We start from the raw sequence: 27,917 nt of genomic DNA on the forward strand, positions 1-27,917 counted from the left end.
TGAGGACAATGTGGCAGACTTGTTCACTAAGTCATTGCCTAAATTCTACTTTCGAGAAACATGTTGGTAGCATCGTTTGTGGAAGTTATCCGAACTCCCATGACCGTAGTCATCAGGGGGAGATGTCTACATGTATGGTCTCGAAATGTGAAGGGTGTGTTGTGCTCTTTTTCCCCTTCGACCGATGTTATTTTTGTCCCACAGGGTTTTTGTTACTCGGCAAAGTTTTTAATGAGGCAACGAGAGGAGCACCACGTTTGGGCGACACAAGGGGGAGTGTTCAAGTAAATCCAGAATATGTGTCTGGCCCAAACTCGAGGTTACTTGCTCTAGTTGAAATAGGGTTTATATTAGAGATATTCTTGGAGAATCTTAGGAGATATCCAATCAATGTACGATTATGTTTCCATGTACAACTCTATCTCTATGCTTGTAATCCTCTATATGAAGAGGCCCCTATTATCAATGAAAGTACGATTCAATTATCTCCCAATTCAGTTTTCCTTAAACAAACAAAAGATTGTTAAAGAATAAATTTAATTGTTCAAGGATATTTTGGTAAAATTAAGGAGGTGCACTTAGCTATTTAAGTATTTAAAAAAGTGAATTAGAGGTCCAATAAGTAGGAGAGGTCCAAATAGCAAATTTAGAGGTCCAACTAGAACCCCCCTTATATGAGTTCTGATCATGAGACACTATATTTTACACAAATCTTTACACATCTTGTAAGCCATTAGATTTTAAAATATTTAATGGTTCAGATTTGTTGTTTAAATGATGTCAACACTGTTGGGTGTGTGGATCCAATTCCACATAGGATAAGGATTTGTTAATCCTTGATCAAAGAGGAGTTTTGATTGTTTCCTACCTGCTTACATAATCCTACTTGGTAATGGTTTCTATGTCTATTGGGAATAGGTTTCCAATGTCTTATAGGGTTTGGTTAGATATCCATAAATAGGGGCATATGTTGTAGTAGAAGATTAAGTCTTTGAAGCATTAAATAGAGAGAGCAAGTGAGGTCTTGAGAGTTGGTGAGAACTTCTTGTGAGAGATTCTTGTATTCTTGTTCGTGTATTCTTCTTCTATAGTGAAACCCAAGCAGCCCGGGGACGTAGGCAAAGTTCTTTGCTGAACCTCGTTAACAAGTTCGTGTTTGTTTTCTCGATCGTTTATCTATATTGTTTTGCACTTGTCTGCTTCCGCAAGAGGAATTCTAGGTCGAATTCCTAACAAACACAACACCAAGTGATGTGGAAATGACATGACATTACATATTTCAAATCTAAAATTATAATTAGATTAAACTTTTCTTTATTAAACGTAAAAACAAAATCAAAATTTGGAAAATCAAAATTTGAAAAATCAAAATTTGAAAAATCAAAATCAACTGTACACGATGAAAAGAAAAGAAGAAGAAGAAGAATAGAATAACAAGGATGCTAATCGTTTCCCTGGGTATATGCCATCTTGATCTTACAACATCTTTGTATATGAACCCATGGGTACGGTTTCAGATTTAAACTGGGTTTCTAGTCTCTGTTCCTTGCAATACCGGGGTTTGGGATTCTCGAACCTTAGAAAGGAAACAACTAATTGGCTACATACTGTTAATATGTTCCATTCACCGTTAGAGTTGCACTTGCGTACATGTGAATTGCATCACCTTCCTTAATCGCTTCCATATTAAATTTTACATCACTTTTGATCTTATGTTTAATTCATTTTCTTCTTTACTTGAATTTGCTTTGGATGTGTTGACTGTGGATGAAATGAAGTTATTTGTTATTCCGCTATAGGCAAATTGGAAGGAGAGGGACGCTATGTTGGCTTAATTATTCACTAATCATAAAGCTTTTCTGCTTGGATAATGTTTATATGCTTAATTACTTGCTTGTAAATTGATGACAAGTAATAATTAAAAAGGTTTTTAACCATTTACCCTAATTAGAGATTTTTTTTCTCTTTACACCACCCACTTATTTTTTTTTTCTACTTACCCATAAAGACTCTAATAAGGTCTTGCCTAATACCCAATTAATTAATTTTTTTTATAAGACTATTTTGCCCTCACCCCTTTGTTACATAGAGAGATGGAGAGAGAAAATGGAAGAGAGAGAAGCCATAGGAGACTTCGCCGGTGTCCCGTCACCGGTCGCTAGACTCCGGTCACTGGTCGCTTGACTCCGGTCACCTCGCCGGACTCCCGTCACCGGTCACGGGAATTCGGTCACCGACGGCCGGCCATCGGACTTCTCTGAAAACCTAGCCGGAGGTCCCCAAAGAGGTCGTTGGAGATCTCATAGGTCGCCGAAGAGGTTTATTGCCACCCAATAGACCTTTAATGCCCCCAAATAGACATTATTGAGGGTAATTAAAGTTTATGAATCTCGCTGGAGGTCGTCGGAGATTTCATAGGTCGCCAGAGAGATTTATTGCCCCCCAATAAACCTATCAACTGCGGGAAATGGAACTAATCTCCCTAAAATTAGACAAATAAAATTGTAATTAAAGAAAAAGATAAGGAGATTACATCAATTCAAAACTTTTATTGGGGGCAATAAATGTTGAAAAATGTTTTGTTGCCCCCCAATAAATGTTTTATTAGGAGACAATAAAACATTTTTGTTTTCTTTTTTCTTCCCTTCTAGGCCTTCTGCCCAATTTTTGTAGACCCCGTGAAATTCCGAACGTCACTTTTGGACGGGATAATTTTTCACGACCTTTGTTTGGCTAAAGACTTTTCGAAATAGTTTGGGCTTGGGCCTTAGGCCCAAAAATAGCTTAAGGTTAGGGTCCATAATTTACTTTGGACACCCAACAAACGGGTATGCTAGTGAACCTAGCCCAATAAGTTAGTTGACCTTTGACCTGAACATCTCCCTTAATCCAATAAGGTTCTTGTAGCTCATGATAGCATCCTTGCATAATTTTGAAATCTACTTGCGCGTGCATTTACGATTTTCTCATTCTATCTTGTTTTTTAAAAATTGGTGGAATTTCTGTTCTCCTTACCCTACGCTTACTCATCAATCATCCATCCGTGTTTCAAAAATACTATTTATTTACTCAATATATTTTTCAAACTTGAGCAAAATTCCGACAAAACTTACCTTACCATTTTTCTATCTAAATACAAGTTTGGTAAAGCCAAATTCTTATTTAGTCTTGTCAACATTTTAATTTTGAGTTTTCTTGTATTTATCAATTCTACTTTTATCTCCCTATTATTTTAAGTTTAAAACCTATTTTTCCTATCACATGACTTGGCTGATTCAAACCCTTTTATTGCCCCAAGTTGAGCCTTCTACCTCACACACAAAGCCCAGCCTTCTTCTTTTCTTGTTCACGTCAAAATTAGGCAGAGAAAAAGGAGAACCTCGTTCAGCTCCTCCCTTCCACGTTGCCACCATGCAAAGGGCAACCTCTCCTAGAAAATTATCCCAGGCCTTCAAAAGGGAGTATCCAAGCCAGAGATTGTCATTCACCCTTCTCTTCTCACCCTTCCTCTAGTTCCTGTGCATATTAGTCTGATTGCGCGCCCCGAAACGCCTAGCTCGGGACCTCCGATCAAAATGCTTTCTTCATCAAAGTTGTTCGCCTCTGTCTCTTCTATCTAGTTTCCAAATTTCAGCTCTATTGGAGTCGTTTTGATACCTATAAACCAATCGAAGTGTGAGCTATTCAGAAGCGAACCTGCTCCGGATTTCTGCTTGAATTCCTTCTCTTTCTCTACCCGAATCCCCCACATCTTGTTTGAGACTGATACCAATAGTTGGTAAGATCATTGAACTATCAAGTTCCTATATTTTTCCTCAATTTTTAGGCTCAATACGTTCAAACAACTTTTCTACATATTGAGAACTTTCTGTTTCACTCTGCATGTCCGAGATCGAGTAAACTTCTTGGCCTACAACTGGCCTCGATCAAATCAAACTCCCTCAGCTCTCTTTCCAGTTGAAGCCCTCAAGAAAACTCACCTTTTTTGGTTGGTCTTTGGTGAGTATCATGCTTTCCTTAACACTATGTTTGATTTGGTTGTTGTTACGAATCCTTGCAGATTACAACTTGTCACTATTGTTGTTGGTACCTTGTTGCTTTAACTTTGATTTTCTCATTCATTCTGATGTGTTGGAATTACGCTAGACCATGGTTATACCTTGAACATTAAAATCGTGCTTGGTCCAAGGGTTTATTCGTTTTACGGTTGTCCAAACATCATATTATTGAGCTACAAGACCTCCCCTTATAGTATTAGAGGATGACTGAAATTTTAGGTCTTTAGAAGCTTTAGATACATTCTGTAGGTGTCTTAGAGTCTACTTAACTAGCCTTATTGGGTACCAAAAGAGCTTTGAACAAGAGAACAACTTTCTGCAGTTTTTCAGTTTTCAGTACAATCTGACCCAGTTGCATTTATTTCAAAACTGGAGCTAAACCGCTGAGAATTTGAGACTAGCTCCTCCTAGAGAAAGATAGTAGACACAAAAATGAACGTTTCAGAATTTGAATCACTTCAAAATCATTTCTCTAGAATTAGTTATGGAATTTTGAAATATGTATACAGAAGCTGATATTTCTGGAAAGAATCTGCACATTGTTTTACTTTAGCCTTTAAAATCTTTACTCTTCGAATGGCTTCACTTGAAATTCAATAACCATTTCAATATTACTGAGTTGGTTGTCAAGCCATCCTTCTTTCAAATTTTTTCTCAAGAATTTACCTTTAGTATTTTGAACAATTTTCCGTGACCCTTGACAACTCCTTTAAAACTCTGTTTTCTGCTTTCAACAACTTGTCTTTTAAAGGTGTTCTTACCACTTTTTCCTGAAAAACCAACTCCTTCTTGGAACCCAAATGGTCTGGTTATTAGTTAGTAAATTAGATTAAAGGAGGGGTTTTCTTCGGAGAGTATTGAGAATGAATTGCTAGCCTTGTTTATCGTTGTTTATGTCGCTTATTTGATCTAGGCTCGATATCTTGGTAGGATCTTGTGAAGTGGTGGTTGCTACAAGGTTGCATTGAGGCCAAGTGCTGCAAGAGAAAGCTGAGTTCCAGGTAAGGGATGCCTTTAACTCTATCTATGCTTTTCTTGCTTATATTATGTTTTATATGAGGCCTCTTGCATGTTTTGGAAATTATCTGTTTTTACACTTGAAATGGTTTGCGTGGTTGGATTGATGTGTTGGCAATTGATGGGGATGTAAGGAGATGGTTTGTTCCTCCTTGGGGATTGAAAATCCTGAGCCACCGGTGGTGGGCAATGTGCACCATGCCCTTGTTATTGATTATCCCCTTTGTCTCTAGCCTTGTGATAATTGAATTCCGGAAAGTGATTGGCTAGATGGACAGTTATGATGGAAGTTGTGGAAGGAGATCAATTGCCGTGGATTTATATTTACGTGGTGACGATCACGTGGGAACACAAACCGGTTTTATCTATTACCTTTTTATCAAAGAATAACTCTTGTTTTCAAACTTAGATATGGGGGCGGGCATGGGCAATGACTGGATGTAGGAGCCTAACCCCTAATTTAGTTTGTTTTGCAGGCTGTTGCTGTCGAAGCTTGGGTACGGAGGATTATCTTTGGAGGCCACAAAATTGTTTTATTTAAAGTTTATTTTTCTCTTTATTTGGCATGTTTGATCCCGTCAAATTTTTGTAAAGATATGTATGGTTGATGATGTATGTGATTGCTTACCACCAAAGTGGAACCCTAAGGTTAGAACCTGCACTTGAGCTTAGGTCCTAGTGGGCTAGACCTAGAAGACTCACACAAATTACCATTCAATGAACCTAATGCAAACTTGGGCTAATAACTAAAAATGACGTAGGTTCTAATTTCAACACCACACCACCTTCCTTTTCTCTTCCTTACCTAGTTTGTAACCTTGTGGTTACGAGCCAAGCTCACTATGCAAGCCTAAGAATTTTGGGCTTATAGATTTCTTGTTCTCCAACTTAAAGGCCTTGTCTCTTTGAGGAATTATAGGCCCAAAGTACTTACTCCCTAAGTGTCACGGGTGTAGGGTTCCTTGGAGAGGCGGCGCTGTGGTAATCCGGCCTCCGGGTCGCCACAATTTTACCCCAAAAGAAAAAAAAAAAGAGGACGACGTGTGAAGCGGTGAAGACGTGCTCGATCTCAAATAGAAAACAAAAAAAAATGACGACGTTCTTTTAAGAGTGTGAAGCCGTGAAGACGTGCTCGATCTCACCGGAAAATTGCCTCAGGTGGGCTTACTTGTGAACTTTCGCCTGGGAGGGAGAGGTTGATGTCACCGACTGCGGGGTTTGAGTTGTCGTCGGCTCGTCGTCGTCCAGTTGCAGAAGAAGGCACCTGTGCAACTTCTCGATCTACGACACGTCGCGCAGAGGCTTGATCTAGATTTGGAGGCTCTCGTCACTGTCCCCGGTGAGAACGTCGTCGATGAAGAGTGGAGGGAGGGGGGGGGGGAGAGAGAGATTTCTTTCGTCCATTGGAGGGAGTAACTGCCTTAAAGCTAGTACGGTTTAAGGTGGACAGATTCAGTTCGTCCATTGGTTTAAGTGAGTTAGATACTTTAAAGATCATCAATTTGGCTGAAACTTTGTAGAGATGATCTATACACTAGTACCTAAAAACTGAACGGTCGAGATGTGGATATGAGACTGAAAAGTGACTTTAAATTCCAACCTCACACGTTAATTTCAGAGTGAGACCTCACTCTAGTTAGGATCTGTATATATATATAGAGAGAGAGAGGGAGAGGGAGAGGGAGAGGGAGGGGGAGAGGGGTGGCAGTGGCTGTAATTCATTAATTGAGTTGAGGGAAAAATAGTCATTTGCTGTTAAATTGTGTAGGTGAGAACAAAAATCTGTTGCTGAGATAAGTGAGATAATTTTTGCTCATTTTAGTGCTTTGGGTCAAGGACCCTAATTAAAACACATATAGGAAAATTAATATATTGCCGAAGGCTTTTTCATATCTTTTTTGGGAAAAGTTTTTTTTTTTTTGGTCAAATAGCTAATTCATTAAAGGGAAACAAATTACAAATGTTGATGTGCATAAAGAAGCAAAAGTCCTAAGCTTGGAGGCCCAATAGACAAAAGCTTAATTAACCTACACCAAACAGAAAAGAGAAACAAACCGAGGCCCGAAAGCCCAACAACAACCAAAACAACCCTAGATCTAAGCCACAAAAAAACTGCCACAGAGAGACCAGCCGTCATGGCTGACCACCAAGCTGCAGAGAGAGAGGCATCGACCAAAGCTTCACTTTCGGAGGCCAGAGGTATGTTCACCATCATTCTCCATACCCGAGCAGTCTGCATAAGAAGGACAGAGGTACCAAAGGACATGGAAGCGGCAGTAGTGGTGGTGGAGATCACCGAGCAACATAACGCCACTGGTCTGGTGACGTCCACACACATCGGTGGAGTACCGGTTCGGCAGCTATTCCCAGGTGTAGAGTTAGGTGTATATACCTTGGTGGAGAACGAGTGTGAGGGGACTGTGGAAAAAAAGAGAAAAAGATGGGATAGAACATGAGAGATGGAGTTGTATGAGGGTGAGAGAAGTGGAAGTAAATTTGGGCAGTTGAAGAGGAATTGGGCTGGGGTAAAGAAAAAGATAATGAAAATGAGACATAAAGTCTCAGATCTGAGACAAAACTCAGAGAAAAACACACCACAGAGGGTGGAGAAGCTGTTGACTGACTCTCAAAACTGTAGAGAGAGTTTTCTCGATGAAAGAGAGAAGTTTGACAACAGAGGGACCTTATTGACAACTTTTTTCTGGGCAAAGTTATGTGATCATATATCCTAAAAAATAAAAATAAAAAAGGTTATGTGATCATATACCTTTCTCGGCCTTTTGGTTAAGATATGTCTAATACTACAATAGATTGATTTCCCTTGCTCCTACTTCACCTCCATAATGAAGCTATATAGTAAAGGAACATCACACTACATGATGGGACAACTTTTGTTATAGGAATGACCAAGAGCTTCAATCAGATCTCCAATTTCGACAAACACAGTGAATTTTGGCAAGAGAGGCCATGTCATCATCAAATCTGACATGAGAAAGAGAACTGGGTTTATAAAAATTTTGAACTGTTAATTGCTTTATTGAAGGACAAGAAGCTTGTGATTTTGATGAAATGAAATTATTTTTTGATTTTGAACCTTTGTCCATAGGAAGACTGATAATAGGGAACTCTACGTAGCAGTTAGGGTCTCTTTTTTTTTTTTTCTTTTTTTTTGGCGCAACTTAGGGTCTCCCATAGAGCATTCATTTGAGAGTCCCGCTTCGGTCGTTACATATCGATCCTTATTTAAGGGAATAAGTAAAGTGCATAAAACATTTTTTTTTTTTTTGAGAGAAAAAAAGTAGTAATTGCATTGATAAGCAATTTAGATAGTTATATCAGTTCTAAGTACATGGAACATCCATTGTGGCACGTCCTCAAACCAAACATGTAAAGTAGGAGACAAAAACGCGTTTCTAGCTAACAAATGCGCTGCCTAATTACATTTACGTGGACAAATAAGTACAAACAACTGAAATGAACAAAGTGAGAAAATGACTTCACCTCTTCTAATGACATAGTCTCTACAGACAAGTCTACCACATCTTTAGTTAATCATTGACCACCGATAAAGTGTCAAAGTCTAAAATTATATGAGAAGAATGAAAACCAGAATTATAGATCACTTGCAATCCCAAAACTGCTGCGTAGATCTCAGTAACTTTACAATTGAATTTGCCTTGCAATCCTTTAGAAGCTGCTAGAAGCACACTCCCCAACTCATTTGGAAGAACAACACCCAGGCCTCTAACTCCTCTTTCATCATCTGTTGCACATGCACATTTGAGGAAGGAAATTTGAGGTTTAACCCATTGGACCCGGATCCTCTTCTAAGAACATTACCATCCTAACCTACTTAAGCTTTCACTGAGATTAAGACACGTGTTAATTTTTATATCCAATGATCTACAACAAACAACAAAGCTAGCTTGTGTTTTTCTGTTCTCTATCAGTCTATCTTATTCTTCTCCTAATCTCTTCCTTTCACGCCGAAGTGCAGATCTCTCTCTGCCCCCTCTCTGCTCTCCCTCTTTTACTCTCACTCAGCACCAATACATAACAGCAACTGCTAATCAAGTGGGTTTAGTTAAATTAGACTTTCTGAACATGAAAATACCAGATTGATAGGTATGGTTGATCCCGTAGTGCTTGAAGGGAGATAATTCAAGTATCAATGAATGAAATTATACAGGGAAGAACCCATCAATGGAGCATCCAACCCCAAATTATACATATATGATTCTCTTCGATCTGTTTAAGAGTTTTCCCTCTACTACTTGCTAGTTGAATTTTTGATTGTTTGGTTTTCTGAGTTATAGAAAGATTTCAGCAAGCATCGGTGATGATTTTCTTTAATTCGTTATCCTTGCACTATGATTGCCCGTGAAGAAAACTATGGGGAATTTGAATCTGAGATGCTATTTCTTCTTTTCATTCTAGTTTTGATTTGATTGATAAGTTGGGTATTATATGTTTGTTTTACGACTTTTACCACTTGTTCTTTCTGGATCGATGATGTAAATCTGCAACTTCGCGTTATCTATCTGCAACTTCCCAGAATCCATTTTGGGAATTTGAGATACTACCAAGTTACAAATTTTTTTTTGATATTTGGCACGTCTCAATTCGATAAACTGGAGAATAAGATGATGAAGTTGTGTTTGATCTGGAAAGAGGGAGGAAGAAGATGAGAAAGAAATCAAAGAATAGAGGAGAGAGAGTGGACGAGAATTTGTTAAGGGTCTTTTTCGTAAAATCACTAATTTTTTAAGCCGGGAGAGAAAAGTAAACCATTGGAAATGAATATTGACACGTGTCTTAATCTCAGTGAAAGCTTAGATAGGTTAGGACAGCAATGTGCTTAGGAGAGAATCCGGGTCCTAACCCATTTAGCCAGAAAGCCAACCGATCTAGGAGGAAGGGAGCAAGTCGGCCGCACCGCCAAAACGAGTTAGGTGAATAATAAAGACGGAAACTACGGATTACTATCAGGCCACTCATAGAACGTGTTTGTTCTGCAAGGCATGTTCCCGCGGCACCCACCATGCACATCAAGCCACGTATTAGAATGTCCTCCTTCTTCATGGCATGTACCCACCGCATCCACCAACCAGGCATACGAAGTTACAAAACCTTCAAATTTCAATTGCCTATAATAATGTCGATCATTTTGGTGGGGCTAGATTTTATTTAAGCCATGCATCCAATTTTTTTTTTCCTCTTGTAAGCCCCTAAATCGAAAGATACTTCTCTATATATGAATGAAAGATGAAATCAAAGCTATAAAACTGTAAATCATAGTGAAATAGTGAATCAACACCCACTCACCATTTAAATTAAACAAAATAAAAATGGATATCAAACATATCCTGATATGAAGAGGAAAAAATTTTCAAATTCAGTAAAAATTATGGCCCAATCGTGCTTATACACAAAAGAAAACATCAACAAGTGTTAAATAATGCATAACTCATGCTTTGTGCATGTAGGTGGAAGATATATAGTCATATAAACAGTGAAAATTCTCCTGTACACCGACGGTGTAAGTGATCCTACACTTATAAGATGATCTAAATTCTTAATATTTATACTCAATATTTTTTTAATAACCAAAAAATATATTTAATGTAATCCAATCATCCATTTATAATCGTACAAGTGCACGTTGGTGAACTCAGTGCTCTGAATCTTTCCCCTATTAGAGCAATTCCAACAGATTCCCTATATTTTGATTTTTCTCTACTTTAGGGAAAAATAAGCCTCTTTTGCTCCAACAGATTCCCTATAATTATCTCTATTTTAGGGAAAGTGAGGAGAGAGAAAACCAAATTCCCTATATTTACAGCAAACTCCAAAATTTTAAAGAAGAATATGGAGATTTTATAGATTACTGTAAACTAGGGAATCTGTTGGAGTTAGAGAAGAAAAATAGGCTAAAAGTTTGACTTTTTCTTCTCTATAATACAAAAATTATAGGGAAGCTGTTGGAGTTGCTCTTAACAGCAATTATTTTTACAGCGCGCAGTACGTGGGTATGATATCCATATCCACAATTCTTTAATTTGGTGCGTGGCATTTGCCCACATTTGTTGTATTGTCGCGGGTGAATTTACACATTATTGGAGCTGGAAATGACCACGTACAACTGCAGCTGCACTGGGGCTAATTAGTTTAATATCCTATAAGAACCCAACGAACACCTGACAAGATTTTGTGAGGTTGTGAGTAGTTGGCGGGTGTATTTATTAAATACGTCCTGCATAGAACTCTGGCCAATCGGTGAAGTTTACTTATGGCTATATAAACCCGGCCATCACATTAGGTTTTGAAATTATTCGATCATCCAAATTAAGCATTAAGTCAAGTGCACTACTCGACCAAAGCTAGACTTCATTCCCTCTATCACTTCTAATTTTAATTATTTTCTTAAATGGAGTTGGAGAGCATGCTGGCATACCTACGTAATAAGACCATTTTGATTACTGGAGCCACTGGTTTCCTTGCAATGGGTACGATAGCTCTCTCTCTCTCTCTCTCTCTCATCAATTTGTGACGTTAATGTATTATGCAGTATTCGTAGAGAAAATTTTGAGGGTTCAACCTGACGTCAAGAGGCTTTATCTTCTTTTAAGAACAACTGATGCTGAATCTGCTGCATATCGAATGAAGAATGAGGTATTCTATAACATGCACAACTACATAGTCGTTAATTATTTAAGAATCAAAAATGGCAAGCACACATGCATACAATAACAGTGTAATTTTGAAGAGCTAGAGTTTACTAGTTTACTTTGAATTTATGCATCAAGATCTTAGGGAAGGAGTTGTTCAAGGTTCTGAGAGAAACACGGGGTGAAGATTTTGACTCCTTTATATCTCAAAAAGTCGTTGCTCTACCGGGAGACGTAAGTTTTGAAAACCTGGGAGTGAAGGATGTCATACTGATGGAAAATATGTGCACTGAGATACAAATCATAGTGAGTTCTGCAGCAAATACCAAGTTTGATGAGAGGTAACAAATACATGCCACACAAATATCCAACTTTCTATAGTTAAATTTGTTTTTTCTTACACTAGTTCCATCTTTGATGTTTTCTTCCGCATAAGGTAAATTTTATTGGAGAGCGAAAATCTCACATCTGAAAAGTGACAAAATAAAATATAACTTATAAGTGGGTGACTTATTTCTAATGTACTGAGGCCTTTTTTGGGTGTAGAGAAGTGGGTGGTTACAGGTCTAGAATCGGGTTAGTTTTTTTTTTTTTTTATCGGATAAACAACTCAAATGCTACAATTAGTTTTTCGTGAGTCGAACTCACAACCTCCCACTTACGACGGGGAAACTATGCCACTAGACCAAATGGTACTGGGCGGTATAGTTAGTTTCTGAAAATAATAAATTTTCTTATTAATTGCTTATTTGAGTTTTGATTTTCTTTTTCTCTGACAATTTGAAACATATATAAAGTTATTTAATATTTAGAGTAAAAAAGTAAAAAAATTCAATTATGGTGAGCAAGCCTTATTCTCTTAAATATAGTATAGATATAGAAAAAATAAAAGACGATATTTTTTTTTTCAAAAATTTAATTTGGTAAAATATGTTGACATGATTTTTTTTTTTTGACATGAAAGTTGAAGTAGGAATTTCTGACAAATAACATTAAGTGGAATTTCTGACAAATGTCAGGCACTAATAAAGCCCTTTTCATTCTAGGCCTGTTTGACTGTCATTTTCTTGTTCTTCTACCTGACTGCTTTCTCTGCCCCGTCTGTCTTTCTATCTCGTTCTTCCATTATTATTACCCATCAATCTTTTTTGTATATATTACATGCAAATGTGATAACTTATATATAATAGAAAGCTTTTCTTGTTTTGGTGATCAAATAAGTGTATAACTTTTGTACCTAGTGACCTGCAAACATTCTCCATTATTCTTGGCACCCTATACTGGTTCTAATATTATGATAAAAAATTCTTCACATATTAGGATAATTGTTAAACATTAGCTAAATGCATATATATGGTTATCTCACATTAGTAAAATCATCATATATATATATATATATATATATATATATATATATATTTGCTGGGTTTGCAGATATGATATATCCTTGAGCATCAATACGTTTGGAGTTCTGCACATGTTGGGCTTTGCAAACAAATGCTTAAAACTAGAGATGCTTCTCCACATATCAACTGGTAGTATTTATATCTTTTACTGTTCTAATTAATTAAGATTGCGTAACTTACATAACATTTTCTATTCTAAATAATTAGTACTAGCAAGCAGGAACCCGTACCCTATGTGTGTGGGAGAAAAGAAAACAAAAACTGAAACGTAGTGGGTAATTTTTGAATCCTTTTTTTTTTTTTTTTTCCTTTTTTCTTTTCCTTTGTGAACTGACTTTTTGTGTCATGTTTAAATAATTCAATTATAAAGGTTTTTAAATATTTGAGGGTTAAAACCGTAAAAAAAATCTCTCTTTTTATTTTTTTCTTTCCATGTCTCAGTCCTTGGATTTGCATAACTAATTAGTGGTACGTGTTTTCCAGCATATGTGTGTGGTGAAGATGTCGGACTCATACTAGAAGACTCAACTTCAATGAATAAGAGGGTCAAGGAGATGCCTAGATCTGATTTCGAAGTAGTAGAAAAGAACCTAGTGAATGAAAAATTGAATGAATTGAGAACACAAGATGCTTCAGAAGAAGTTATTACAAATACAATGAAGGATCTCGGCATTGAAAGGTCTTAGTCATCAACCTACTTACTTTTGCAGTATTCAAAATTTTTATTAGTTAATAATCTCTCTCATTCTTTAAACTTAGTTTTCTCCAAGTTGTGATGAAAATAAAAAAGGAAGAGAAAATACTTTAAAGATTTCCTTCTATACAACTTAATTTGTAGGGCTAAACTACATGGATGGCCAAACACCTATGTGTTTACAAAGGCGATGGGAGAAGTACTCTTAAGTCATCACTCTAAAAACAATCTGCCTTTTGTCATTGTACGTCCACCTATAGTTTCCAGCACATACAGTGAACCATTTCCAGGTTGGGTTCAAGGTTACAGGTATGAGAGTCCATGCACTTCAAAACACTTGTTTGGGAATTGAGAAATACTGTTAACCCCTATAGCTTATGAGAGGTTAATGATATTTCTCCATAAACCTCTATTACTTGTTTGATTTGGTCCCTAATCAGGTCAATACTAAATTTGTGTATACATGTGTTCAATGGATATCTGGGTGGTTAAAGAACTGTTGATAGCGTAATTGCTGGTTATTGTAAAGGAAAGCTGACATGCCTACTTCTTGATCCTATGACAGTATGTGATATGGTGAGTTTAAGTGTATGTATTCATTCTGCATAAATAAAAAAGAGTATAAGTATTCATACTTGGTGTATTTTAAACTTGATTATATGTGAGGCAAAATATGGTGATTCATATAGCACCTAGGGTCTATGAAGAACAAATTAATGTAACCCTTGAGTTTATAATATATTGCTACTATCTAGAAGGAAACAAGAAAATAAATAAGTTAATTATTTCTTTTATGTCAAAGGGTATCTAATTATGTTTGTAAGCAGATTCCTGTGGATATGGTGGTAAATTCAATGATAGCAGCGATCGTGGTGAATGCAAATAAATCATCCAACATCATTTACCATGTGGGAAGCTCACTAAGAAATCCAATAAAATTCAATGATATTCGTAGTTTTGTAATGAAATACTTCACCAAATATCCATGGATTAACAAGGATGAAAAACCTGTCGTAGCGAGGAAGATCCGAATATTCAAGAGCATGGCTACTTTTCATATGTACATGAAAATTCGCTACTCACTTCCTTTGAAGGTTTGTTCTAACCACTCACTAGATTATATAATTAACATGAAGAAAAGTTACTTAATCTTAAATCAATTAATACATTAATCTCAAACTTTTGATATAATGGTAGAAACTCCTTACTTAGCATACCACTAGAGAGAATGCTTGAATCTCTTGATATATGCTTAGAGGAAGTTCTGCCTTTAAGAGAAGAAAAATTGTCAACCAAAACAAGATGTATGCTTAGATGGGTGGGTCATTATATATAATATTTTTTCATATTTCATCTTCTATTCATCAATAAGATAATGTCGTATACTCATTAATAAAAAATTGAAAAAGAACAACGTCGGTCAACAAGATCTTGTAGTTCATAAATTTAATTTCATTCTATTTTCCAGGGATTAAAGTTGGTGAACAAAGTATCTGGCCAATGTTTCCAAGATATATATGTCAAGTATAACCAGAAACTCAGATTGGTGATGCGCATGGTGGAGCTATACCGTCCCTATATGCTATTTAAGGGCATGTACGTATGCTTTTAACTGGTTATAATTAAACATAATTTGATTATTTGTAATCATGTAATGACACTAACAGAGTGTTAAATGTTGCATAGTTTTGACGACACCAACACAGAGAAGTTGCGAAAGATAACAAGAGAAGGTTACATAGAAGTACAAGATTTTAATTTTGATCCAACATGCATTGATTGGGAAGACTACATTATGAACACACACATTCCAGGATTCTTGAAACATGTTCTGATCAAATGATGGATTTGCATTGGGATGCAATGATTTATATGTATGTGTGTATGTACCTCTGTGTGTGTGCGCGTTGCAAACTTATGTGTTGGATTTGCATTATTATTGTCTAACTACCTAGATTGCGAATAATTGTATTAGTCGTCCATAGCTGCTATCAAATTAAAAGAAAATGCACCTCCTTCTGTCATTCAGTTTAAGCACAATTTACTATTTATTTTGGGATATGTTTACTAAATTGGAGGAGGAAAAGCTGGAGAGAGCAAGAGTTGGAGATAGAAGGCTGTTAGTTGATCAGAGTCGCTGTTGCAAACGGTGGATTTATACTTCATGGTTTAATGTAGACTAAGACATCAGAACTTCAGAAGTTGCTGTTTCTTTATATATATGATTTTGAAAGTTAGGCAATACAATAAGTTAATAACCTCAATATCAATTTCGATTTTGAAATGCTTTGAACTAGGCCTGGTCTCGGGTCGGGTCGGGCCCGAAAATCAGTAAGACCGAGACCGAGACCAAGACTGAAACTATCAGTTCGAGCCGGTTCGAGTTTTCTTTGAAATGAAAACCGACAGAAACCGAACCCATTCGAGCTGGTTCGGTCTTTCGGGCTTTTCGGGCCTAATTTCCAGTTCAAGATGCTTTGCCTGTTTTCCCTGTTTTCCAAAGACAGTTTTGCACTTCTGTCATTTGCCACTCATTCTGGTACCTGGAAGACTGGAATGCATATCCAATTATCTCATTAACATAACAGTAATCATGCATTATTAAACGTTTATAGTTTACAACACAAACTCACAAATACATTGTCCAACAGAAAACAATCCAAATTATTCAATTTCATTCACAGATCAAGAGGATTGAAAAAGTCCAATTGAAAACCCTAGAATCTAGATTACTCACCGAACTGAGCTGTGAGGAGAGAAGTGCAGACTGTAGAGTATCAAGGCTTAGGGAGATCGAATCGACTATTGGATCAAAACGGTGACAGCGAACTTCTGGAGCTTTGCATCCAATGGCTCACTGGCGGAGGAGGATTTCGGAGACGGAGAGTGGCGCAGGAGTTGGTAATGGACGGAGAGAGAGAGAGAGAGAGAGAGAGAGAGAGAGAGAGAGAGAGAGAGAGAGAGAGAGAGAGAGAGAGAGAGAGAAGGGTGAGGGAGGGACTGAGAGGGAGATTTCAGCTAGTAATCTGGGTTTTCAGAAATTGGTAATCTGGGGCTGAGATGGTATCGAGAGAGAAGGAGGCTGAGGTCGGGTTACTCGACTGGAGGAGCGTTTTAGGATTTTTTTATTATTTTTTATTATTATTATTTTTATAATATTTAACATATTATTATATCACACAATCATGGACTGACAGGTGGCAATTGATACAAGATACAGGTTGGTTCGGGCTTTCAGTCCCTGAAAATTTGAAGCCCAAGACCGAACCGATCAAATGCATTCGGGTCGGACTTTAGACCGAACTGAAAATTTCTATATTAAAACCAAACCGAATCGGTCTTTTTTCCTCGGTTCAGGTCGGGTCCTCGGTTTTTCGGGTCCGGACGCCCAGCCCTACTTTGAACTATAGGGAACATGGAAAAAGAAAAAGAAAAACAGATAATAATAGAAGATAAAAATTTCAGCAATATTCCAAATAAACATTCGTTGAGAAAATAAACGAAGGTTAACTAGTTATCTTCCATTCTCGGCAAGTTCGACTCAACAGATTCCACATCATAACAGAACATGTGTATACAAAAGATGAACATTTATCTAATGTTTTTGTAGGAGCGAGCAGCAAAAGCTTTCCATTTTCACCAGTAATCATTACATGAGCAATGCCCCTCTCTAAAATGATGAAACCGATATCGATCTCTCAGAAAAATCTCCCTATTATAAAGCTTAGATATAAGCTTAGCAACTGAGTGGCAGTCTCCACAAACACGAAGATTCTTCACAACGCGAATTGGTTGAGATGGCTTGGAGCTAATAAGTCCAAAGGCAATCGCTAGTTTCTCACTATGGAGAATTAGGGCCTGTTCCTTCATGTCCTCTTCCTCAACAAATTGCAGTAGGTGTGACTTGTTTGGCACATATCCGATTGACTTCAATCTCCCAGCTATCTCATCCAACTTTGAGTAGATATCTTTGGCTAAAGGATGAGAATTATCACCAACTAGAAACTCATGAACACTACCGTTGATTTCGATTGAGCTACAGCCAGGTTCTTTCTTTATTCCAGAATCTCGCATGAGCTTCCTTAACCCAGAAACTGCTTCCCATTTCCCTGTTTTGGCATATATATTTGATAAGAGTACATAGGCTCCATGATTTCTGGGATCCAAGTCGAGCAAATGGCTACAAGCCTTTTCAGCAAGTGCAACATTCCCATGGCGCGTACATGCCCCAAGCAGAGCCCCCCATACAGAAGGAGTGGGAGAAATTGGCATTTTCTCTATCAGTTCTGCAGCTTCCTCCAGATTACCTGAACGACCAAGAATGTCAACCATGCACGCATAGTGCTTTATTCCAGGCACAACTCCATAAACTCGCTCCATTTGATAGAAAAATATTCTTCCCTCATCCACCAATCCTGCGTGGCTACATGCGCATAATATGTTAGTAAATGTCACAGCATTTGGCTTCACCTCAGCTTCTAGCATTTTTGAGAAAAAGTGCAATGCATCCCTCCCCTGACCATGCATTGCCAAAGCAGCAATCATGGCGCTCCAGACAAATACGTCTCTTATCTCCACCGAATTAAAAACCTCAAGTGCCTTCTCTAGATTTCCGCATTTTGCATACATGTCGATAAGCGAGGTTGTGAGGTGACAATTCAACTTCATTCCCTGCTTCTTTACGTAAACATGTATCCAGCCGCCAAGATCAATCGCTCCCAATTGAGCACACGCTGCCAGAGTACTAACTAGAGTAACCTCATCAGGCTTGGGACCCTTGTTCTTCTGCAACTCATGGAAGACAGCTAAAGCCTCTTTCGGCCTACCATTCTGTTCATAAGACGAAATGAGCACATTCCACGCAGCAATATCCTGACTAGGCATGGCAGCAAAAACACGCCTAGCCTCATCATATTTCCCCATCCGAGCATACCCATCAAGCATAGTAGTCCACGACACAACGTCCTTCTCCGGCATCCTACCAAACAATCTCTCCGCATCTTCAACACTCCCGCATTTCACATACATATCCAGCATAGCATTATTCAAAGTCAAGTTCTCTTCAACTCCATGCCTTTCAACATTCAAACAAACCCACCTTCCAAACTCCAAATCCGCCTTCTTTGCGCAAGCTGACAAGACACTAACCATGGTGACATCATTCGGCTTCATATTCTCCGCCTCCATTTCCTTAAACAACTCCAACGCCACCTCGGGACAGTTCCCCTGAGCGAAAGCCGTGATAACAGAATTCCAAGTAACAACATCCTTCTTATAAGTCTTCAAAAACACCAAACGCGCCAAATCCAAATCCCCGCACGACCCATAAAAGTGAATGAGCGAATTAACAATGTAAACATCCGAACCCAGCTCGGCTTTTATCACCATGGCATGAAAACCTCTCCCAACCTTGGAAGCCCGGAGCTCCGACGCCGCCTTGAGCAGAAAAGGGAAAGTGAACTTATTGGGGCACTCGTCACACTCGTCAAGCATCTGCAGAAATACGAGAATGCTTTCAACTGGGTCGGGGCTGGAGGCGTACGCGCGAATGAGGGCGTTCCAAGTGAACAGATTTGGGTCAGGAATTTCGTCGAACACTTGGCGTGCATAGTCGAGGCTCGAGAAGGAGGAGAGAGCAGCAGCTGTGATGAGCTTACTAGCGGAATAAGGGTCGAAGAATAGGGCTGTTTTGAGCATTTGGGCATGGACTTGCTTGAGCTGGTTGATGGTGGTGCATTGGTCTATCAGTGGGAGAAGCGGTTGGGTTGGGAAGCGAAGGTCGTTATTGACGGTTGGGGAGGGAGTGGTGGGATGACGTGGGAGAGAGATAACTGGGGTGCCTACAGTTGCCATGTCTCCTGCGGTCACGTTGATACTAAACCCATTCTTCTACTTAAAACGGCTTGTGATAAGGCTCAGGCTCAGGCCCAGGCCCAAGATTGATGAAATGAACTTTATGTGGTGTCGGTAATTTAGGTGCAGCGTGTGCATGAAGATCTAATCTGGCAAGTTTTTTGGGCTGCATTTGGGCTCAAAACAGGAGCCTTTTGTTGGGTTTTGGTTTCTCCACGGGGTTGAATTTGGGACTCAGGAGATATCTTGATTGAAATTTTCCTCAAGCTTGTTATTATCTCTATTTTGTTTCAAATAGATTGATCATTACTACATTCTACAAAGAGTCTTAGTACAATCATGCTGTGAGTATCACAATTGCGAGCCTTGGCGAGCAGTGTGCTTTAGGCTCGTACGAGTCTATTTTTGGTTGATTTGCCGATTTCTTAAATACCCATATTGCAAATTTTAATGATTTGGTCTACAAATCTCAAGATCGTGACAATTCTATTGTTGATATTTAGTAATTATTTTGAGGAGGCTGAGGATTTACTTTCAGTTTTCACTAGTTTATCTCTATTAGTGTTTCAGAGCAGTGTTTTATTGTATAAAGACAACTTGTTGGTTAGTGTTTCCGAGTCCGGGCCCACTAAAAATTAAGTCAGACCCGGCCCGTGCCCAGCCCTACTGCAACATGCAGGGTTTACCATTTTGTAATTTTTCTTGTAAGGAAAAAAATAGTTTTTAACGGTGTGAAGTCTCTTTTAGTGGGAAAACATGTGGCGGTATATCATTCACGGGACATAATTTTTGAGGATAGCAAATCCACTTCCCATCGCAAGCTCGTATGGCTTGAGTTTTAATATTTTTTTTTTTCACAACTTGGAAAAGAAAAATAAAAGGAGTAGACTCTCGTAGTTCTTCGAGACATGTAATTTTTTTTATTTAATATATTTTTGTGTAAGAAAATAAGGGGGACTATTATTTGATTTCAATCAAATAATCTGTTTTCTTTCAATTAAGTAATTCTGACTAGACTAAGCTTAATTTATGCATCAGTTGAAATAAACTGTATCATGATCTTAGTTGTTGAGTAGTTTTACTTAAGTTAGCTAACTCTACTCTATGCAATTATATGAGGGGTGGTTCTAGTTGGACCTCCAAATTTGGTATATGGACCTCCATCATTTTTCAATAGTTATTGGACTTTGTCAACTCATATAAAAAGATATATAAGGATACAGAGAGAAAGAGAAAAGAAAAAAAAAAACTCTTCTTACCTCCCACGACAAACTAACGACGTTTTCCTTTTTACTTTCAAAGTATGTTTAATGTACGATTATGTTTCCATGTACAACTCTATCTCTATGCTTGTAATCCTCTATATAAAGAGGCCCTTATTATCAATGAAAGTACTATTCAATTCTCTCCCAATTCAGTTTTCCTTAAACACGTTATTAGCACGAAACACTAACCCTGAAACCCTAAAATCGTAGCCTTCAAATCCTAGCAACCACCGCAGCATATATTGAAGCCCTCAATACCAGGAGTCCAGAACCGGTGGCGCCACCCCAAGAACCGACCGGAAACCTATTGAACCGGCCATTGGAAGTTCCCAACCACCCGCAGCAAATATTCCACCGGTTCACCACCTTCCAGACCTCCAATTACTACCAAATTTTTCCAAAAGCAGCGTCTCAATCCCATAATCCGGGAACCGGAAAAACTTTTCCTGGAACCGGCCATTTAATCTCCGAACTGGCCAAAAGTTCAGGCTGCACTTTGAACCGACAGAAAAGAAGAAGAAAGAGAGAAGAAAGGAAGGCCCAGCCCAGAGAGAAGAAAGGAAGGCCCAGCCCAGAAGAAGAAAGGAAGGCCTAGCCCAGAAGGAGAAAGGAACAAGGCCAGAAGCCCAGAGTCAACTCGGCCCACTGACCCACCGCCGCTGCCACGTCAGCACAAGGACCCACTGCCACGTCAGCAACCGGATCCCAGCGCCACGTCAGCATAGGTCAACGCCGGCTGACCATTTTCGGTCAACTTTCCGGCGACTTTTCCGGGCACTTTTTTCAGGTCAAATTTTCGGGCGACCTATTTCGAGGTATTTTTTTCTTCTAAAAGTTCCCTTTTTTTTAGAGTTTTTTAATTCAATTTCTCTTCTTTTTCTCGGGGACTTGCAAACTCCCTTCTTCTACCGCCCTTTCTTCATCATAAGGGAGACCTAATTAAGCCGAACTATGGGGTTCGTGCTCACTCCAAGCTTGGAGCTTGTTGAGATCTCCAAGCTTAGAGTTTGTAGAGAATTTATGGATAGACCAGTTACGTCATTGTTTTGATCTAATCCAATACCTCTTGGAATTGAATTTTTTGGAAGCGATTACGCTCAGAAATTCCTAATTTCTTGGAAGCGATTACGCTCAGAAATTTTTATTGTTTTCGTGGTATCCTTTTTCGCTTCCAAACTAACCCTAATTTCTTGTTCTCTTTCAGGATGAGTAACCTGAACAAATTGGACTTTGCTCCATTGGGAACAACTGGCTCTGGATATCACAGGTGGGTTCGTGATGTCCGCCTGCATCTCAAGGCCTATGGAATCCTGGATACGATTCTTGAGCCTAGCCAGGACGTGCTAACTGTTCAGCAAGCTCAAGCTTTGGAAGCAAATAGAGCAGCCTTAGAGGCAAATAAGGCGAAAGCCATCATCCTAATGATTCATCATATGGATGATTCGTTCTAGTACGAGTGTATGAATGAAGAAGACCCTAGAAGGCTGTGGGTCTCACTCGAAGAAAGATTTGGCAACGTTCGTGACTCCCTACTTCCTGACCTAGAAGTGAGATGGCATAGCCTCCACTTCTGTGATTTCAAGTCAGTTCTTAACTACAACTCGGAAGCACTTCACATTAAATCTTTAATGGAATTCTGTGGTAAAGAGATCATAAATGCGATGTTGATTGAGAAGACTCTCTCTACCTTCCCCGTCTCTACATTGATGGTTGCTAAGAACTATCGAATCGATGTTACTGCAGGACGGATCACAAGGTTTCATGAGCTCATTGGAGCTATGAATGTCGCTGAAAAGCATGACAACGTCTTTGTGAAGAATTATAATTCGAGATCTGTGGAAACAGAGCATATTCCGGAATCCAATTATAGTCGCGCCCCTAAGAGAGGGTGCCAAGAGCGAAACCCTAATCTTAGGGATACTTCTGGACGTTCTGGTCCAGATAATCGCTCTACTTGGGAAGGTAACTGCCAAAATAGGCGAACACGGAACCGAAGAGGTCAACGTGGAAAGAGAGAGGGAGGTAACGCCTCTGACCATGTTGGTGGCGCTACCAACACTAAGAGCCATCTAAATGACGCTTTCAAAGCACCTCAATCAATGGAGTCTGAGCAAAGAGATGTATGTTCTAGATGTGGAGAATCCGGTCATTGGGCACACATTTGTAGAGCTCGTCAAGAAATTGCCACCGCCTACAAAGCATATTGTGAAGCAAGAGAAGCTCACTATGTGGAACAAGAAGATCATGAAGATGATCTAGAGTGAAGGGTTGAAGACTACAAATCTGGCTGGGATCAATAGATCGCCAATTCTGTTTAAGTCTTTATTTTTCCAAGAGATGTAATAGGCAATTGCCATATACTTTATAGTAAATGCCAATGGTTTAGTCTTTCTTCAAAGTAGGCTCATCCAAAGTAAGTGTGATGTCTAGGAAGGTTCTGAGATTAGTGGTACTTAAGCGAGCCTTGCTCCACCGACATCTCTCTACTCACCTGGTCACATTTATTTTGGAATTACCGAAAGAAGTTAGACGACTACCATTGTTTTGCATTAGCTAGCATTTTGGATTAGATTTTCTTTGGTCAAAGAGACAATGATGTAACTCCGTTGGCTTATGAATAAAATTTTGAGTTCTTTTCATTATGACTCCATTTTTCATGAGCATATGACTTTGTGACTACGATGGCTGGGCCATCAGTATTGATTCAAGGACATGGAATAGCCCAAGTTCTCCCTTGCCAAATGGCACCTTGATTACTGTCACAGAAACTCTCTACGCTCCTAAGGCAAATCGCACCAATGAATAGCCAACAGATTCCATGCGAAAAAGCATGTAGAGAACGAAAATAAGTTCCTTTGCAATGCCTCTAATGATTGCGAGCAAAGGCGCATCTTAGAGAAGTTTATGTGTCTCTCTAGTGGACTCTAGTCACTTTTCGAGCTATTAATCCAATAAAAGTTATTAGAGAAGATCACTTGGATTTAGACACATATTGGCTATGTCACGACAGGATAGGTCATCCTAGTCCTGATATGATAATCCGTCTACTAAAGACTTTACATGGACATCCTTTCTTTCGAGCGAAACGAAACATGCATCAAAAGTTGATTCCCGGACTAAGTGTGACCGCCGCCGCTGTCTTCTGAGCTGCCGCCGTCCACCACCAGCCTAGGGCTAGCATATTCCTTATCCATGACGCCATGGATAGCGTACATCATGGTGATGACGCCCCAGGTGATGTTACAATCACTAACTTTGCTTCAAATAACGTTTCAGACGCTTAACCCCAACCAAAATCCTCATTTGTTCATTCTAAGGCCTCTCGCTCGTTTTACAAAGCCCGTTCCTTAGGGAAGTTAGGACTGAGACCGTCCTATGCAAAGGATATGAAAATACTCATTATGTTCTTACATAGAATCCGTGGGGATTCTGTGGACTAGTTCAACCAACTTGCGGACGTTTAAATATCTCATGATGTTGGTTGACACGCAAACACGCTGGTCACGTGTTGTGCCATTGTCCACTTGTAATGCTGCTTATGCTACACTCCTAGCAAATATCATATGACAACTGGCTCACTCCTCGGATCATCCTATTCTGTCAATTGGACTTGACGATGCTAGAGAGTTTACATCGAAGACTTTCGATGGTTATTACATTGGGGCTGATGTTGGACATCACATTCCCATGAACACACCCAAATGGTCTCGCGAAAATGTCTACGATGGTAGTCCGGACATTGGTAATGCGTACCAATCTCCTTATATCCGCTTGGGGTGATGCAATATCGCATGTAAGTATGCTAATTCGTCTACGACCCACCGCCACTCAATCTACCTCTGCGTTACAACTAGTGACTAAGTATAAGTATCGTACTTACTCATCTTTGAGTGTGCCATTTATGTGCCATTTGTGCCGCCACAATGCTCTATGATGGGTCCTTACAGACGAATGGGCAACTACGTTGGATTTGAGACTTCAACAATCGTCCGCCACTTAATGCCCTTGCTAGGCCATCTCCTTACAGCTAGATTTACTGATGTCACTTTGATGAGACAATCTTCTCATCATTAGGGGGAGATAAGAACACGAATATTCAGCAGGAACGACAGGAATTGTCGTGGCCTGTCCCCACTATGTCTCATCTCGATCCCTATTAAAGTGACTAGATCACACACATTTGCTGCATATATGCCTGCAAGGAAGGACGTCCCTACGAGAGGACGTAACGCCACCTTATAGGCCATGGCCCTAGCTAGGATGCTTGGGAGGCCCGTGGGTTCGAATGATACTTTGGCACATTCCAATCCTTTGATCATTAAGACTCAAAATCCGTCTCATGAGTATCTTCCGGGTTATGGTTATCGTTGGGGGACTCCTCAACGTCAGAATCTAAACTTGAGAATATAGAGCTCTTTGAAAATTACACTAGTGTACATGAGACGTGGGATAGAAACTCTATCATAATTGATGATGTAGTTGCGCATTTCGTTGTACATGAGTTTGTTGAGTCCGATGATATCGAACCACGCTCCATTGATGAATGAATGCCAACGTAGAGAAATTTGGCCTAAATGGAAAGATGCGATCCAGGTTAAGTTGGATTCTCTAACGAAGAGGAAGGTTTCTGAGCCAATGATGTCAACACCTCCTAACATAAAACCTGTTGACTAATAGGTATTCGTTAGAAAGTGTGATGAGAAAAAGAGATGGCAATCTCGCCTTATGGCGCAAGGCTTCTCACAAAACGCCCTGGAATCGACTACAATGAGACATATTCTCTCGTAATCGATGTCAGTGCACTCCACTACCCTGTCAGTTTGGTAGTTTTTAATAACTGATTATGCAGCTTACGAATGTGGTCACTACGTATCTCTATGGGGATCTAGATACGGAATATACATGAAGGTTCATGGTGAACTTCATTTACCCAAGTCAAGTAGCTTTAGACCACGGAGCGCGTTTTACAAAGAGATTGAAGCGCTCACTAAAGTGACTACTTGATTGGGAAGAGATATGCCCGCGCGTTTTCATAACAAGTTTCAGATTCTATCGCGGTTCATGTTGGACATGATCTTCATTAAAAGCCCTTAAAGAGTTAAGGGAAACCGTTGAACACTTGAAATCTGAGTTTGAGATGAAGGATTTTGGGAGAACACGATTATGTCTCGGTTTGGAACTTGAGCATCGTGTCGATAGATGCTTAGGCATTTTGACAGGATCAAAGCCTTCAAGCACCCCCATGATCGTCCGTAGTCTTGATCCTGAAAAGGATCCTCTTCATCCAAAGGATGATGACAAAGATGTGCTAGAGGCAGAAGTGCCTTACTTAAGTACAATAGGCGCATTATTGTACTTATCTCAATGCACAAGACCGGACATCTCATGTGTTGTGAACTTGTTGGCTAGATATAGCTTTGTGCCAACGCGACGTCATTAGATTGGTGTAAAAGATATCTTTCAGTACTTGAGATGTACGATTGATATGAGCTTGTTCTATCCCTACAGAGAGACGATGAATTCAGACCCATCACACACCAGGAACGCCGCCAACACTGGCCTGCGTCCACTATCCCCATCCCAAAACGACATGTGTTTTGGAACGTTTTGCTGATGTTGGGTATCTCTCTGACCCACACAAAGGTCATTCCCAAATTGGTTAAGTGTTCACCATGGGTAAAGACCGTGATATCTTGGCGGTCTACAGAACAGACCCTAGTCGCTATATTTTCGAACAATGCAGAGATTATTGCTCTTCACGAAGTGGTTCGGGAATGTATATGGGTTGGATCCATAATTACGCATGTTCGAAACAATTGTGGTTTGAAGTCTACCACAGATGAGACTACGAGCATTTAGGATAATGCTGCTTGCTTTGAACAAATGAAGCAAAGGCTACATCAAAAACGACAACACCAAGCATAATCAGCAACAACAGACTCTCCTCAAGATCAAAGTGAAGGTTTGATATGAGGACAATGTGGCAGACTTGTTCACTAAGTCATTGCCTAAATTCTACTTTCGAGAAACATGTTGGTAGCATCGTTTGTGGAAGTTATCCGAACTCCCATGACCGTAGTCATCAGGGGGAGATGTCTACATGTATGGTCTCGAAATGTGAAGGGTGTGTTGTGCTCTTTTTCCCCTTCGACCGATGTTATTTTTGTCCCACAGGGTTTTTGTTACTCGGCAAAGTTTTTAATGAGGCAACGAGAGGAGCACCACGTTTGGGCGACACAAGGGGGAGTGTTCAAGTAAATCCAGAATATGTGTCTGGCCCAAACTCGAGGTTACTTGCTCTAGTTGAAATAGGGTTTATATTAGAGATATTCTTGGAGAATCTTAGGAGATATCCAATCAATGTACGATTATGTTTCCATGTACAACTCTATCTCTATGCTTGTAATCCTCTATATGAAGAGGCCCCTATTATCAATGAAAGTACGATTCAATTATCTCCCAATTCAGTTTTCCTTAAACAAACAAAAGATTGTTAAAGAATAAATTTAATTGTTCAAGGATATTTTGGTAAAATTAAGGAGGTGCACTTAGCTATTTAAGTATTTAAAAAAGTGAATTAGAGGTCCAATAAGTAGGAGAGGTCCAAATAGCAAATTTAGAGGTCCAACTAGAACCCCCCTTATATGAGTTCTGATCATGAGACACTATATTTTACACAAATCTTTACACATCTTGTAAGCCATTAGATTTTAAAATATTTAATGGTTCAGATTTGTTGTTTAAATGATGTCAACACTGTTGGGTGTGTGGATCCAATTCCACATAGGATAAGGATTTGTTAATCCTTGATCAAAGAGGAGTTTTGATTGTTTCCTACCTGCTTACATAATCCTACTTGGTAATGGTTTCTATGTCTATTGGGAATAGGTTTCCAATGTCTTATAGGGTTTGGTTAGATATCCATAAATAGGGGCATATGTTGTAGTAGAAGATTA

At 39.1% G+C, this 27,917-nt stretch overlaps 2 protein-coding genes and 1 non-coding gene across 3 annotated transcripts; 2 read left to right on the forward strand and 1 right to left on the reverse strand.

Moving 5' to 3' along the window:
- The first annotated feature begins 9,402 nt into the window (after positions 1-9,402).
- On the forward strand, positions 9,403-9,493 carry LOC133734953 (small nucleolar RNA snoR26). Its single transcript, XR_009858698.1, has one exon. It is a non-coding gene; the product is annotated as a small nucleolar RNA snoR26 (small nucleolar RNA).
- A 1,881-nt stretch (positions 9,494-11,374) lies between these two features.
- On the forward strand, positions 11,375-15,809 carry LOC133728249 (alcohol-forming fatty acyl-CoA reductase-like). The gene is made up of 10 exons (XM_062155650.1): positions 11,375-11,581; positions 11,644-11,747; positions 11,882-12,084; positions 13,178-13,278; positions 13,633-13,828; positions 13,988-14,152; positions 14,338-14,419; positions 14,671-14,937; positions 15,312-15,439; positions 15,530-15,809. The coding sequence occupies exons 1-10, from the start codon at positions 11,503-11,505 to the stop codon at positions 15,684-15,686; spliced, it is 1,482 nt and encodes a 493-aa protein (XP_062011634.1). The 5' UTR covers positions 11,375-11,502; the 3' UTR covers positions 15,687-15,809.
- A 1,458-nt stretch (positions 15,810-17,267) lies between these two features.
- On the reverse strand, positions 17,268-19,708 carry LOC133733785 (pentatricopeptide repeat-containing protein At2g29760, chloroplastic-like). Its single transcript, XM_062161423.1, has one exon. The coding sequence runs from the start codon at positions 19,694-19,696 to the stop codon at positions 17,480-17,482; it is 2,217 nt and encodes a 738-aa protein (XP_062017407.1). The 5' UTR covers positions 19,697-19,708; the 3' UTR covers positions 17,268-17,479.
- Between the last annotated feature and the right edge of the window lie 8,209 nt (positions 19,709-27,917).

Source organism: Rosa rugosa, chromosome 2 (genome assembly GCF_958449725.1).
Source record: "Rosa rugosa chromosome 2, drRosRugo1.1, whole genome shotgun sequence".
Taxonomy (NCBI): Eukaryota; Viridiplantae; Streptophyta; class Magnoliopsida; order Rosales; family Rosaceae; genus Rosa; species Rosa rugosa.

Bases quoted from the DNA above. Each gene is read 5' to 3' on its own strand.
- LOC133728249 (XM_062155650.1), top strand. From the start codon at position 11,503: ATGGAGTTGGAGAGCATGCTGGCATACCTACGTAATAAGACCATTTTG. The intron at 11,748-11,881 runs GTATTCTATAAC...TTATGCATCAAG, and splicing joins CATATCGAATGAAGAATGAG to ATCTTAGGGAAGGAGTTGTT. The intron at 14,938-15,311 runs GTTTGTTCTAAC...TCTATTTTCCAG, and splicing joins GCTACTCACTTCCTTTGAAG to GGATTAAAGTTGGTGAACAA.
- LOC133733785 (XM_062161423.1), bottom strand. From the start codon at position 19,696: ATGGCAACTGTAGGCACCCCAGTTATCTCTCTCCCACGTCATCCCACC.